Here is a 14,735-nt window from a genome sequence, read left to right as displayed (position 1 = left end):
TCTGTATTGATGGTGGATCTAGGTTTGTAGGTATAGAATTTGGGGGTAGCTTTGACTGGATAATTTGGAAGGTTACTGACTGGGCAGTGGAGTGAAAGAACAGATCTATATTGGAGGTGATGGTAGGGTTGTTAATTGATTAGCAGGTCCAGAAGAGACAGGTTGGTTTGGAGATTCGGTCAAGTAGCATATTGACCAACAGTATAAGGCTATTTGCTAGGAGGTCAGAAATGTCATTGCTTAGAGGACCTAGGTGGTTTAGGTTTAAATCACCTTATAACAATATTTTATAGTTTCTGGCAGCTGAGATAATATAGTAAGAATAAGGAATATAATTTTATTTTAATTGAGGCTGGAGAAGCAAAGTAGGCAACAGCTATTAGAAGGCGACTGATGATCTGGGAGGGAAGTTTTAGAAGGATCCGGTTGGGTTCAGTATCTGAAGAGGCATTTGGTTGTGCAATGATAGTTTGTGTAAGGTAATTTTTCTACAGCATGGAAATGCCTCCACCTTGTCTACTGCTAGGTCTGGTGTCTTGGAGGTATTTGTAGGAGGGAAGTAGATACTGAAAACTAGGATTGTTTTGTTTGAACCATAATTTCAGCGACCGCTGTGATGTCGGGTGAGTGGGTTATAAGGAAGGTGGCAGTGTTGGGAAAAGTTATGGTTGTTATGTGGTGGGAGTGACCTGGATTGGATTCAGTGTTGAATCTGAGGAGTATGAGCAGGAGTAGGGGGAATTTATGGAGGTGTTTAAGCTGTGTCTTGAACGAACTAACCCCCCACCTAAACACACTGTTCAGCTTCAGCCTCTCCACAGGCTACGTGCCCATAGAATGGCACACAGCAATCGTTATTCCTCTCCACAAAGGAGGGGTCACAACTGACCCTGGTAACCATCTCCCCATAAGCCTGACTAGCCTGGTCTGCAAGGCTATGGAACGCATCATCATGAAACTCATTAACAAAGACATTGGGAACCTCCAAACACTTGACTCGACCCAGTTCGGCTTTAAGGGCAGATCATGCCTACTAAACCTGGTTGACTTTTTCGAGACAGTCACCAAGGCCATAGACAAGGGAAAGGTGGTTCACACAGCCAACCTTGACCTCGCCAAGGCTTTCGACACCATTCCCCACTCTGGTATTTCAGAAAAACTCAACAGCCTGAACATAAACCCCTACGTCACGAGATGGGTTGCCAACTGGCTTACAGACAGAACTCACATGGTAAGAATAGCGGGCTCCAGGTCCGACTCTGAACCAGACACAAGTGGTGTCCCACAAGGCTTGGTCCTGGGACCCCTACTGTTCGGCATATACTTCTCAAAAGTACAGGCAAACACAGGCAAACACAGGAGGAGTGTGGTTAACCAGGTTCGCCGATGACTGCAAACTGGGAGCCATAATTGACTCTCCGGCTGACACGGACCTCCTCCAAGAGGGCCTTACTGAGACGGACACCTGGTGTCAAAGTCATGGCCTCAAGCTAAATGCCGAAAAATGCATAGTTTATCCCATTTGGGAAAAACAAAACACCCATGAATTACCACATAGGTGGCAGCCCCCTTAATACAGAAGAGGTAATAAGAGATTTGGGGACCCAGGTAGATAGTATCATCTCCTTTGACAATCATATTGCCAGAGTAGTTAGGAAATCCTTGTATGTGGCCCATATAATTACTAAAGGGTTCGCATCTAGAAAAATAGGTTATAGTGCCCCTCTACTCGTCACTCATCAGACCCATCATAGAGTACAATGCCCCATTTGGTATGTACCTCACAAGACACTTCCAACAGCTGGAATGACCACAAAAGTACCTCACCAAGAGGATTACTGGCCTCAAACATGTCCTCTGCCGCCCAACTGCAAAAACTCCGGCTGTACTCAGTGGCATATCGCTTACACAGAGGTGATCTCTGCCTGACTTACAAAGCCATGTCCAACTCAGAATTGATGGACATGCTCCACCTAAAGAAATCCAAGTCACTGCGAGCCACATGCTCTAGTGAGCTAAACCTCACCACAACAATAAATAGAACATGCTGGAGGGATAGATTCTTGTCAAAGTCTCCCCATGCTTTGGAACAAAATTCCAAATTACATCAGGCAGAGCCCCTCACTAGCACTCTTCAAGAGAAACCTTGATGAGTGGATGGATAACAGAAAATGCACCCCTGGGATCACTTCATTGGCTCTGCTTGACAGAGGATCAATTAATTAATCAATGGGGTGGCAAAAGCTGACACACTCTAGCTAGGCTTATAAATGCCCTCGGGCAGATAGCCTAGTACATACCTATGAACCTATAAGTTTGAGGTGGGATGGTTGAGGTTTGATATGTTTGGAGGAGATGAGGTAACGAGATGAAGCAAGAGTTGCGTAAGTGGTAGGTGGTGAATGGTGGGTATAAAATGGTTGCATTAGGTCTTGGGGTACAAGTGAGTGATTGTGGGGATTTGTGATATTCTAGTATATCGTAGGTTGAGAGATGGGAGAAGAGCTGGGGATAATAGTGTGGTGTAGTGTGTTAAAGGAAGGGCAAGTAAGATGGTGAGGCATTGTGGAGCATGGGGTAGAAAAGGAGTTCTGAAAGTAAGAGGTGTGAGTTTGTGAGGATGGGAGAGGACCAGAAATATGTGGGAAGGTGAAGGGGTTGAGAATGATTCTTGCTGGATTTATTTTAAGTGTGGATGGTGATGAACCTGTATGGACGTTTAGGATGGGAAAATGTCACACTGAGGTGTTTGAAGAAGTAGGATGTAGGTTGTAGGTTTAGTGAAGTTGTTTGTCCCTTTAAAATGGATGGACAGAAGTGGAAGGAAGGAGGGCAATTTAGGGTGGGTGGGTGAAGTGGGACACACCTCCCCCAGTTGGAATTGATCAGTGAAAGGTGTGCAAGGTTGAATACATGAGATATAGAGGCCACACAGCCTAAGCACAACAATGTTTAGGGAAAAAAAGGTAGGTAAAAAAAAAAAAGAGGGGGGTGGGGTGAGTGGAAAAGCAGGTGAGGAAAAACTAAACCCCCTTTATTTATTTTATTTATTTACTTATTTAATTACTTACATCTGTTGATCGGGAAAGTCCACTGGGTCAGAATATCCCATTTTCAGTGGAGGCCTGGGGTGAAAAGCTCCAGCAACAAATTAAAAATTACTCCAGCAAACTAACCAAAAATTATTATACAAGATAAGATTTACAGTAATAAGAAACCATGCAAATATAAATAGCATTTCTTAGTGCTAGAAATATGCAGAGTACAATGTCATTATGCAGTGAAAATAAATGACAGTAGAACTTGCACAGTATATAAATGGATAACGTGTTATAAACAATCATGGCATACAGTATATTCTGTACAATATGAAGGAGATTATACTTTTGCCTTGTTGAAGTTTCTTAAGGATTAAATATTGATTAGTGTACTTTAAGAGAAAGAGGTACAGTTGGTTTACTAGTATTTCAGTTCATCTAAAAAAGGTGGTATTCTATTCAGTAAACTCATTGGTGCTGGTTTATGGTATGAAATTCTGGTCACAAGGACAGACGTGATTATTGAGAAAGTGATTTTTTTTTTTTTAGGGTGACTTTGAAGGTTTTCACAGACTCTGTGTTATGGAGGGGTTAGGGCATTCCATAGCTTTGTATGGAGTAAGAGTATAAGCTTTAGCCATCTCTCTTATTGGGTCTATATACGGTAAGAAGCTTTTAGTTGAACAAAGATTTCTGGTTGGGATGTAGGATTGTACAATAGAATGTAGTGATGGATAGTTATTTGGATTGTATAAATTTATTATCAAGAGTTAGTTGAGTGTATTGGAGGTAATGTGGGAATTCCAACCATTTTAATTCTTTAATGGCGTGACAGTGGTGAGTGCAGTTTTGCAGTCCAGAAGCAAATTTGGCAATTTTATAATTGTTTATTGCTTAAGGATGTTTGAAGGTTGGTAAAGATAGGGGAACCATAGAGAAGTGAGGTAAGTAGGAGGGAATGTGCCAATTTTATTCTTGTGGTCTTATCCATATACAGTTTGTCTGTATAGTTTACTTAGTTTTGAGTGTGTGTTTTTGATTGTGTTAAGAATGTGTTGTTCGAATGCTACTAATTGCTAAAACTATGGGTGTACACCTTCAAGATAAACAAGTGTACAAGGTGAACTTCATATTAAACAAGCTAATGGGACTGAGTCCCCTTACAGGCACTTGAGTAAGTGCAGCTCGTTTCCATGGGTAACGAGGATGAATAATTAAATTGCACTTTGCCAAGAAGAGGAGTAAGACATTTTTGAGCCTTTACTACCTTATTTTTAAAAAAGGTAGAAGTCTGTATAATAGATTTGAACAGGAGACTGCATGCCTTGACAGACTTGCCCAAGCGAGGCCAGAAATTACTTCTATATTCAGTGAAAAAAGGATAGGGGAGTTCACAACAAACTCAGAATTCCCTGCAGTTGACAGGTAATGCTAGATCAAGTGCCTGTAATAAAGGTATGGATGTGAATTGGTGAGACCCAGTGTTATGAAACTGGGTTGTGTGTGTATTTGCAAAGGGAGAGTGACTTAGAGAAGGGAAGCAGTCCAACCATGTTATAGATGGTGTTAAAGTTCAGTACATTCATCTCCGAGAAAATAACACAAGACGCTCTAACTGAGAATTGAACGGACAACATCTAACTGTGAGGCGACAACGCTACAGCAGCACCACCACCGCAGTAACTAGTTAATCCCCTAAAATCACCATAAAACATAAACTGACCTAGCAATCAGATAAAAGTCACAGAAATAAGTATGTAAATTCATAGAAAGCAAAGAAAATATAGAGAGCTGCTCATAAATCAACACGAGTCACATTTATGTAACGTAGGTAGCTTAACCAATTCATAAAATATGTGAATGCATATAAAATGAACAAAAAACTTCTTATAGCTCTGCAGAATGCAGTTTCAAGTGAAAGCAGCCTTTTGTTCTATGACCTAGTTGTGTGTGTGTGTGGGGGGGGGGTGCTGTAAAACGTTACTGAAATAAGGTGATGTAGGTGTTAAAATCTCATTGATTAACATGTGAGGGGGGTGTTGAAAACTCCCTTGGAGATGGTAGAAAAATCCACAAAAAACTTAAGGGAGTGAATAACCCTGTCTAGCTGACCCTTGACGCACACCTCCCCCCAAGATGGCATCAGTCAGTTAAGGAGTGCAAGGTGACAGCAAGAGATAGGCCAAACAGCCCAAGCACAGCAGTGTTTAGACAAAAAAAAAATGAAAAAAAAAAATATAGAAAACAGTAAATAAAAATTCTCTCCCTCTTCTTAAGGACTCGCTTGCCAAAAAAACAATGTAAATCAAAGAAAGAGTCCAAACAGGCTGTGCAAACTTTTATTCCATAAAAACAGGTAAAACAGTGATAAAACTGTGAGCGCTTTCGGGATAACCCTTCATCCAACAGTGAAACAGCATTCATGAAGTCTATTTAAATACATTTAAAAACACAACCAATCATCTCACTGCCCTCCTTTTCCTAAGGGCTGGTCTTAAAGGTACACATGTATTCAACCCTGGTGGATGATTTGCTGCTAGCTCTATAATCCAGTGTAATTCATTGCATTCAGTGACATTCACTATGCCCCCCCCCCTTTTACTCACATGAGTAACCTGTATAACCATGAATTTAAAGGTGTGTGTTGGAGTCTTAGAAGTATGCACATACAGAGCAATACTGTACAAGTGATTCATTCTAATTTTCAGTTTACAGTTGTTTTTCCCTACATAGTAACTGGGGCATGATTGACACATCGCTAAATATTCCACATTTTCCGTGTGGCAGTCTGCACATAGTTTAAGTATATATTCCTTTTTATTTATGAGGTGAACAAAGTTATTCTTATCACTAATTGTGAAACAATTCTTAAGTGCCTGCAAGGAAAAGTACCTGTTCTATCAGATGTTAACCTAGTTTTATTTCTCATTCCTGGTTCTTTGCACAACATGTCTTTCAGATTACTGTTGCGTCTAAAACCAAAGCTTGGTTCTTTATCCACTATATTTAGCAATGTGTCAATCATGCCCCAGTTACTATGTAGGGAAAACCAACTGTAAACTGAAAATTAGACTACATCACTTGTACGGTATTAGACAGAAAGATGAACGTAATGCCCTGTATGTGCATACTAAGAATCCAACAGACACCTTTAAATTCATGGCTATACAGGTTACTCATGAGTAAAAGGGGAGGGGGACATAGCAATGTCACTGAATGCAATTAATTACACTGGATTATAGAACTAGCAGCAAATCATTCACCAGGGTTGAATACATGTATACCTTTAAGACCAGCCCTTGGAAAAGGAGGGCAGTGAGATGATTGGTGGTTGTGTTTTTAAATGTATTTAAGTAGACTTCATGAATGCTGTTTCACTGTCTGATGAAGGGTTATCCTGAAAGTGCTCACAGTTTATCACTATTTTACCTGTTTTTATGAAATAAACGTTTGCACAGATTTTTCTTGGATTTACAAAAAATAGAAAAGGGAGTAGCTCTAGATTTAAAGAATGTTTTATCATATTCCTATAGCCTCAAATTGTTTAATTTTTTTGTGTCTGGATTATACTTAACAGTTGTCTGCATTACCTGCAGGATTCTATATTGTTCCATTCGCAATGTTTCTTGCCCCAGTGATAGCCTATTGTAGACTCAAGGCATTCATCTTTTTCCTTTCTTAGACTTCCTTATTGCAGCATCTTTTTCAAAATGTCAGGAATCTCTCACTTGGTTCAGAGATCTCCTGCACAGACTGTGGGTTGCAAGAAAACTTTCAAAAGTCTTGTTTGACAACCGCTCGCAGGATTTCTTTCCTGGGGTGTCTTTTTAGATACCAAAGTTCAAAAAGCTTTTCTTCCATAGGGAAAAGTAGATTTCTGTCTAGATCTATCCCTAAGTTTTTCTATTCAGTCCAAGACTTGAGGAAGGGAATTTCTCAGGATACTAGGATTCATGGTGTCTTTGACTCTCAATTCCTTTAGTCAGATTCCAAGTGAGAAAGATTCAGTGGTATATAAAATGTGTGTAGTCCCTAAATCCAATGCCCCCTGATATTCCATATTCCTGTTTTGGGATTTGTTAAAAGGCAATTGCTTTGGTAGTGAGATCAGTTGTACCTGAATCCAGGTCTCTCACTCCTTTCCAGCTCCAACACAGTTTGTAACTAGTGAAACTTCAAAGTGTCTATAGTTTTAAAAGTGCAGGGTCTTCGGAACAAAAAGGACAGATCAAACATACAAGCTTAAGAGATATTAATATTTATAAATAGGTTCATAGGTTGGTACTAGGCTATTGGCCCTAGGGCCTATACAAACCTAGCCATAACAATTCCCTGGCTATTGCTTCCCAGGTCCCCTGTCTAACAGGGCGATTGACGTGATCCCTGGGGTGAATTTCCTATCTCCCATCCAATCGTCAAGTTCTTTTTAAAGAGGCACTCAGCTTGACATGTATGGCCAGTCTTTTTGAGTATGGGGAGTCTATGGGTCAGGAACCTATCCCTTCAGCATGTTTTGTTCATTGTGATGACCAGGTTTAGATCCCTGGAACATGTGGCTCTGAGGAGTTGGGATTTCTTAAAGTGTAGCATGCCCAACAGCTCTGGATTTGACATGGCCTAGTATGTTAAGCAGACATCGCCTCTGAGCAGGCAATATGCAACAGAGTATAGCTGGAGTTTTTTTGGACTGTCAGCATAAGGCATCTGCTTTAGGCTCGTGATTCTTTTAGTGAGGTATTTGTGGCCTTTCCAGTTGCAGATGTCTTGTGAGGTACATACCAAACGGGGCATTGTATTCTATAATGGGTCTAATGAGGGATGAGTACAGTGGGACATTGACCTCCTTTTTTCTGGATAAAAAGCCCTTAATGACGAGGTGTGTCACATAGGATTTCCTGATTGTTGTGGCGATGTGGTTATCGAAGGTGAGACCACTGTCCACTTGTGTCCCTAAGTCCCATATCACACTTTAGTGAAAAATCCTTTAAACTCCTTTAATCTATGGTCCACTGGGCCATTGCTGATTACAGGTAATACCCCCAGTGCTGTGGTACTTAAACAGGAGGATTCCAATCATACCTGCTGGGCAGACTAACCATTCTAACCTAGGATGTAGCACTTTATCACAATCTCAGTCTACAGGCATCTTGCATAATATTATGGTAAGTGATCTGAGTAGGACCAGCACATACCCTCATGAATGGATCTTGAATCGGGGGGGGGGCTTCCCAGAAGTGATCAGCTGGAACATCTCAAACAGAAATGCTTCCATTCATAGCAAACAACTGACAACATTCTGTTCCAGAATTCCTTGCAATAGGCCTGGAAAACAGATGCATTTTCATTTACTTGGTCAGTAGTGATCCTGAATGCTTTTTCATCCTTTCCTCTAGTATCCAAGGTCATTCTCCAAAAATTATTGTGATGGCTCATTTCGGGCCTAGGCAACACAGGTTCTCGCTCTCTCAGAAAATTGCCTAGAACGATTACCATAAGCTTTTTTCACAGACTAGACCTACTCGCACATGACAGGGGTGGTTTGATACACAGCTTGAAACAACTTCAACAAATTGCCTGGGTGATGAGTTTTTATTCTTTTTAGGCACTTATTTTCTGAGGGTATGCAACAGGTACTAATGGAGGCAAGGAAACCTGCAACTAGGAAATTGTATATTACAAAATGGAACATGTTTTTTTAAGTTGGTGCCAAGGCAAGAAGGAACTCCGACACTTTTCAAAGCTAGCTTTTCTCTGTCTCTACAATATTGTGAGCTTCTGGCCTTTCTTACACCTCCCTCAAGGTTCATTTGTTTTTCCTGTCATTCAGCATGACTGCCCCAGGGATCTCCCTTGTAATGCATTCCCATGTTAAAATGTTTTTGAAATGGGTGCTGGATACCTGGCCACCTGGAAAACAAGTGGCTTCTCCTTGGGATCTTACCTTTGTGTTGGAAAGATTAATTCTTGTTCCATTTGAACCAGCCTGTCAGGCTGATTTGACATTCATTGCATGGAGTTTTGTTAATTGCTGTGACTTCTGCAAGATGAGTGAGTTGCTAGTTCTTAATGGGTCTCATTTTCCACAAAGATAGGGTTTCTTTGAGTACTCATCCTTGTATGCCTAAAATGGTATCCAAGTTTAGTTTGAGCTAAGCTATCCATCCCCATGTCTTCTTCCCAGAACCTAAGAATAAGTTCGAAAAGATTTTTCATTCTCTGGACATTCACAGACTGCTATTATCTTGACAGATATAAAACCTTCAGAAACTCTCATTTATTCATTTAAGAAGTTTAGAAAAAGGACAACTTATGTCAAAGCAGACCGTCTCCAAATGGTTGTCACATGCTACTTCCTTTTGCTATACCCACCACAAGTCAATTACAGGCAGGGTTAAAGCACACTCTCTACTGGGCCCTTTGCTTCATTAGTGGCATTTTGAAAAGGGCTAGATTTTGAGTATTCTAGATGCAGCAATTTGTTGTTCTGTGCATAACTTTATAAAGCACTACAGACTACATTCCTTTTCCAGGTTTAGAGTAGGCTTTCCTAGGACCATTCCCCAGGTGCTCTTTCATACTCATCTTCCACCTCCCAGTCATGTTAAGTTTTGGTAATTTACCTGTATAGCTAAGACTACTCCTGCACTGATCAAATTATGAACATAGTGTAGTTGTGTAAGTAAATTTACCGTAGCAGTAGGTGTTTGAATTCTAGGCCTCCTTGTTCACTAGTGCCTACATTGATAGCTGGTGCTTACTGCTTACCATAAATCTTCACTTTCTAGTTCTCCTACAGTAAGGCATATCAGTTTGCACGGTCTCCTCACCTTGGTAAGCATGTCCATCTATACCCATATACTTGGGAATGTTGCCTACAATAACAGTTGACTTGTCCTCAGTTTGCCAAAGGTCACAAAGGGTATATGGTATCTGCTGCAGTCCCCTATTCATGTGTACCAGCATTTGTTACTAGCAACATAATCCACTTGGATTGTTACTCTTTGGTCTTCTTTCAACCTGCACCTTCCTACTTTTAACTACTGCAATTCAGCAAAGCTGGACAGGTATTTATATTGTATAGACCTACAGTGACAGGCGTATGCAGATAACACTGCCTTCTGCAGTAATGCCCTGCAGATTTAAGTTCATGCATAAAACAAACTGTTGTGCATTATAAAACTCTGCTGTAAATTAAACCAAGATCAGAAGAACAGTCTGAAATACTAAAATTTATAGATAAACCAGCAATGTTGCTGTGGTTCAGTCCTTGAATACTTTTAATCTAGAAGTCATAAACAGTAAACTTGTGATTTAACTTGTGCCCATGTCTAATTATAGGCTGAAAAGGGTTCATTTTGGATAGTTCACCACTGTGGTTATCAAACATAAATCAGTGCCCCTGTCATGTTGTATTGATCTGTGAGGGATTGTTTGTCTTCTAATGGTAATCATGTACATATTCTGCAAAACGGGTTCATTAGTTTTAATTTACAATGCGTTTTCTATTTTTGTTTCCCATTCCTAAACCTTCAGAGCAATATACATATTTTTCCATTATTTTATTTTGACATTAGATTGCTTATTTTTACTTATTGCTATCTTTTTTTTGTTTAATTGTTTAATCACTTTTGAACATGAGAATTTTTATACATATTTAGTTGTGATGACTAATTTAAGGCAGTAGTGTTCCCTTCTTTTACAGAAATCATAATACTATATGTTATCAGGTATTAATTTTCTGTGTATATTAAACTGTCTTTATTATCTGTAGGTAGAAAATGAGTATGGGAGTTACTTTGCGTGTGACCATGATTATCTCCGCCATCTTGTAAAACTTTTCCGATATCATCTTGGTGATGAAGTTGTTCTGTTTTCAACTGATGGCTCGTCATTGCATAATGTTCAGTGTGGAACTGTTGATGGACTCTACGCAGCAGTTGACTTTGGACCAAGTTAGTTTTTATCAGTAAATGCATTTCAACAGTTATTGTGCATATGTTCATTGGTACAAATGTTAAGTCTTTGCTCACAATTTTTGTTTGACATTATTTCTGAAATAAAACTCCTTTTAAAGTTTCAGGTATTATTTTGATAGAACATAATTCATTAGTAATGACTTCTCATACACCCACTTGCTTTGTGGCTACCTTTTCTAGAGTACTTTTGTATTCACAAATTAAAACGGCCAACAAGGCACTGATGACAATAGACTAAAAAATAAAAATTACCACAACCAGAGATAAGAGCAAGAGACGTTTATTCCAACTTCATAAAATGCTTAAATAACTAAGCACTTTCTCCTTGTAAATTTGGGGAAAACCATACGATAACTAAAGGACAGAATTGGGGAACACTTAAGAGCAATGAAAAATAAGGATATACACATTGCTCTGTATGTCCATAGCACTAAGTGTCCCAATTTTAAAAAGTTTTTTTTTTTTCATCATAGATAGGGTACCACTCAGAGAGAGGGGTGGTGATGTAAAAACAATGGTAGAAGCCAGAGAGTCCATGTGGCAACTACGACTGAATGCAACAGTAGCACCTGGGCTTAATGATCATGTATCAGTTAAGCTATTCTTAAAGTTAAAATCAGATCAGATTCCATAGTTTGTTTTTTGCTGGTTATAAATATAAAAACAAAACTATATATACTTGAGTATACTGTGGCAATCAGCTTTTCTAATTTGATGTTTTAAAGTACTGTTTTCACTATATATTTTCTTAAATGCAGAAGATCTTTAATGTTTAATAACAATGTTTACATGAAAATCTAAATATTCAGCTCAACAAAGATATGTAATTTGGTTACAGGCGAAAAAGGCTTTATATTGTTTTTTTTATCTTTCATTTTCTGTCCGTTTGGTAAGTTAACAAAAAGATGTGTGGACCTTTCAGACTTAATTTGAATTAATGCAAAAGGATTGATTGGTTGTTGCTCTTGTATATTTTACTATATAGTAGAAATCAGATTACTGCTTAAATGACTCTGAAGAAGCCTGGTGGTTTACAAGGTGAAAGCGCTTAGTTATTTAAGCATTTTATAAAGTTGGACTAAACGTCTCTTGCTCTTCTCTGTTTGCGGTATTTTTTGTTCCATTTGTATTCAGTATTTTTTTTATTTTAATGCATACTAACAGTCTGGAAACCCCTAGTAAGTGCCTGCAGCCTGACCAAAATATAATCCAGTTGCATTAGGTTTTACATTTTCTTATGCATGTTTTGCCTTGCCTTTTGAGCCATCTAACTCTAATGGCTGCCTAAATGTTCCTTTGGTCGCTATGTTTCAGATGGCCACAACAGATACTGTTGAATTCAGCATCTTCAGATATCCCAGTGTTGCCACTTTAAGCAGAATTTCTTCTTTATTATCTTTTATTGAACCTTACAGGAACTAAAGTAGTAAAGTGCTGCAAAAATTGTTTGACATTGGAGGCCTTATGCAGTGAGCAAGTGTTGGTATTTTAGTCTTTTGTTGTCCCTTGATTAACACATTTCTGAATGTTTCTCTTGTTGCACTTGAGTGTATGAACACTTCCTTTATGTATGTCACAATGTCATATGAATTCAGGAAACACAGCAGTCAAGTGCCTACTTTTCTCAATTCTTTTCTGCCATTCGCACAGTTTGAATGCCCATCTTAATATTCACAGTGAAAAGGTTGTCACTTTCAGTGTCTAAAATCCTGTAACCTTTAAAGGTTTCCTGCAGTCAACATGTCATAAGTCAGCACACCACCAGCATTCTCAGAATGGACCAAGATGCATTTCCTTAAGTGCTGGTGCTTCTACTTGACCTCTGCAAGAGAAAATATGAACATAAGACTACCTCACCTTTACCAAGGGAGAGTTTTTGTAGTTCCATGAACTGGATGGTTTCTTGTCTGATCCCAGTCCAAAGCTAGAATGGCTTAAAAAGGGAGTATTAATGTTATTCCAGACAGTCATATCATCCCTTTGCTAAATCCATGTAGAAAGTGCAGTGCTGGAGGGAAACACCTGGCAAATATCTTGGAGGGGGTGGTCAGCCTGGGTGTCTGCAGTACCTATCCCATGAAGAGCATCCCTTGAGTTCCCTTGTTCTAGCTTAGTGGTGGCACATAGGACTGTCATGGGTCCAGGATTCTTCTCTCCAGGTTTTAATTGAGTCGTGCATGACTCACTGCCAAGGCTGAATTGGATCATGGACACGAAGGGCTGAAAAAATTATTTGGAGATTGGGGGGTTAAGTTTTAGTTGTTGTTGGGACAGTTTGGCAAAGAGATGTATTGAGGGATGAAGGCAATATGTGCTGCAGCATGTCTGAAGGAGGTAGCTAACACTGAGTTGTCAGGAGAGAGCTAGTTTGAAGAATGTCACCAGATGGTTAAACACCAAAGGGAACACTTTGACAGCTTGTAGGAATAGGGTGAAATGAGTCCTCTTGTGCCAGGGTAGCCTATTGTTGATGCCAGACTATAGACAAATTTCAGCTGTTTTTTTTTTGTATTAAACTGGTTTTGTTGAAGTTGAAAGCAGATTACACAGCATTGTTATGCATATTCATCAACATGAGATTATGAACACTGTACTGTGGATTTTCACCTTTATTTATGTGCTGTGTGCAGTAGTGCCCTTAACATACATTGAACTAAAAAATATATTGTCTTGCAGCTCCCTCGTCCTAATGTGTCCCACCTGACCTTACATCTCTATTCACTGACACCTATTTACATACTTAACCAGCCTCTCCATGCACCTTAAACTCATGTATTCTCTACGCCTTCTTTCATTGTTTGACAGTTTCATTCTTAACCCTCAATATCAAGCACATGAAGCTGTGCTTTTCTCTTCTGACTGTCCCTCCCTCCTTTTCCTGTGATACTACAAGGAGACCTAACTTTCAGCCTTAATGTATCCTGTTCTTAATAGCCACCTCACTTAACTCCTAGCCTGTGCAAGCATTGAATTAAGGACCATTCCCAGCAGTCTGTCAGTGCGCTTTCCCTTTCCTCTAGTAAAACTTGCCATAGGTCATGATGATAGGAGCTTTGCATTGCAGGTTGATGAGCTCATCTCAGTCCTGTATTGTCCAGATAAAGTGGATCACCTGAAGTAAGTTGATTTGTGCAGTCCAGCTGGAAAGCAGGCAGTAGTTCTTGCTCTGAAAATTGTGGAAGTGGAGTTGAGATCACATCCCCTCCTGCCACCATCAGACAACCAGTCTGTAGTGTGGTACATAAATCAAAATGAACACTTTGTAGCTTCTGTGCAGGAAAGTAATGCGTTTCCGGTAGGGAGCCCTTTGCTGCACCATTACCGTGACAGCTGCTAATGTTCTATGGAAGGCATACTGCAGCCTTCTTTTTAAACTTTGAGAATTCAGAACCCCCTGCCTGGTCAATATTTCAGAGAACTTTCCAGGAACTGGAGCATTTTTGAGATCAATCCATTCACCAAATAAGTGAATTTGCCCCCCCCCCCCTTATCTGGTTTTGCAGGCCCAAGGAGAGATGATGCTTGGATGCCTTTGTACTGCTGTGACATAAATGCCTTTTCATTATGTCGTGTAATGTTCTGCATCTTACGTTTAAGGAGGAAAGACCCAGAGGCATTCTCATTGCTGATTTTTGGCTGTCATGTGGTTTGAGGTCCTTTGATTTCTGAAAGGACGTGAAGCTATCCCACTACATGCCAAGGAAGATGTTCTTCATTCCAC

At 39.7% G+C, this 14,735-nt stretch overlaps 1 protein-coding gene across 1 annotated transcript in view; it reads left to right on the top strand.

Annotated features, from left to right (window-relative positions):
- The window catches only part of LOC122796445 (beta-galactosidase-like), a 948,601-nt gene that overhangs the window by 305,794 nt on the left and 628,072 nt on the right, over window positions 1–14,735 (top strand). The window contains exon 6 of the mRNA XM_044064920.1: window positions 10,810–10,990. Coding sequence (XP_043920855.1) covers window positions 10,810–10,990 — 181 coding nt within the window. The remainder of the gene's footprint in view (window positions 1–10,809; window positions 10,991–14,735) is intronic.

Source organism: Protopterus annectens, chromosome 3.part0 (assembly GCF_019279795.1).
Source record: "Protopterus annectens isolate FY-2018-M chromosome 3.part0, PAN1.0, whole genome shotgun sequence".
Classification (NCBI taxonomy): Eukaryota; Metazoa; Chordata; order Ceratodontiformes; family Protopteridae; genus Protopterus; species Protopterus annectens.
Note: the sequence above shows the minus strand (reverse complement) of the source record. Positions and strands in the feature narration are given on the sequence as shown.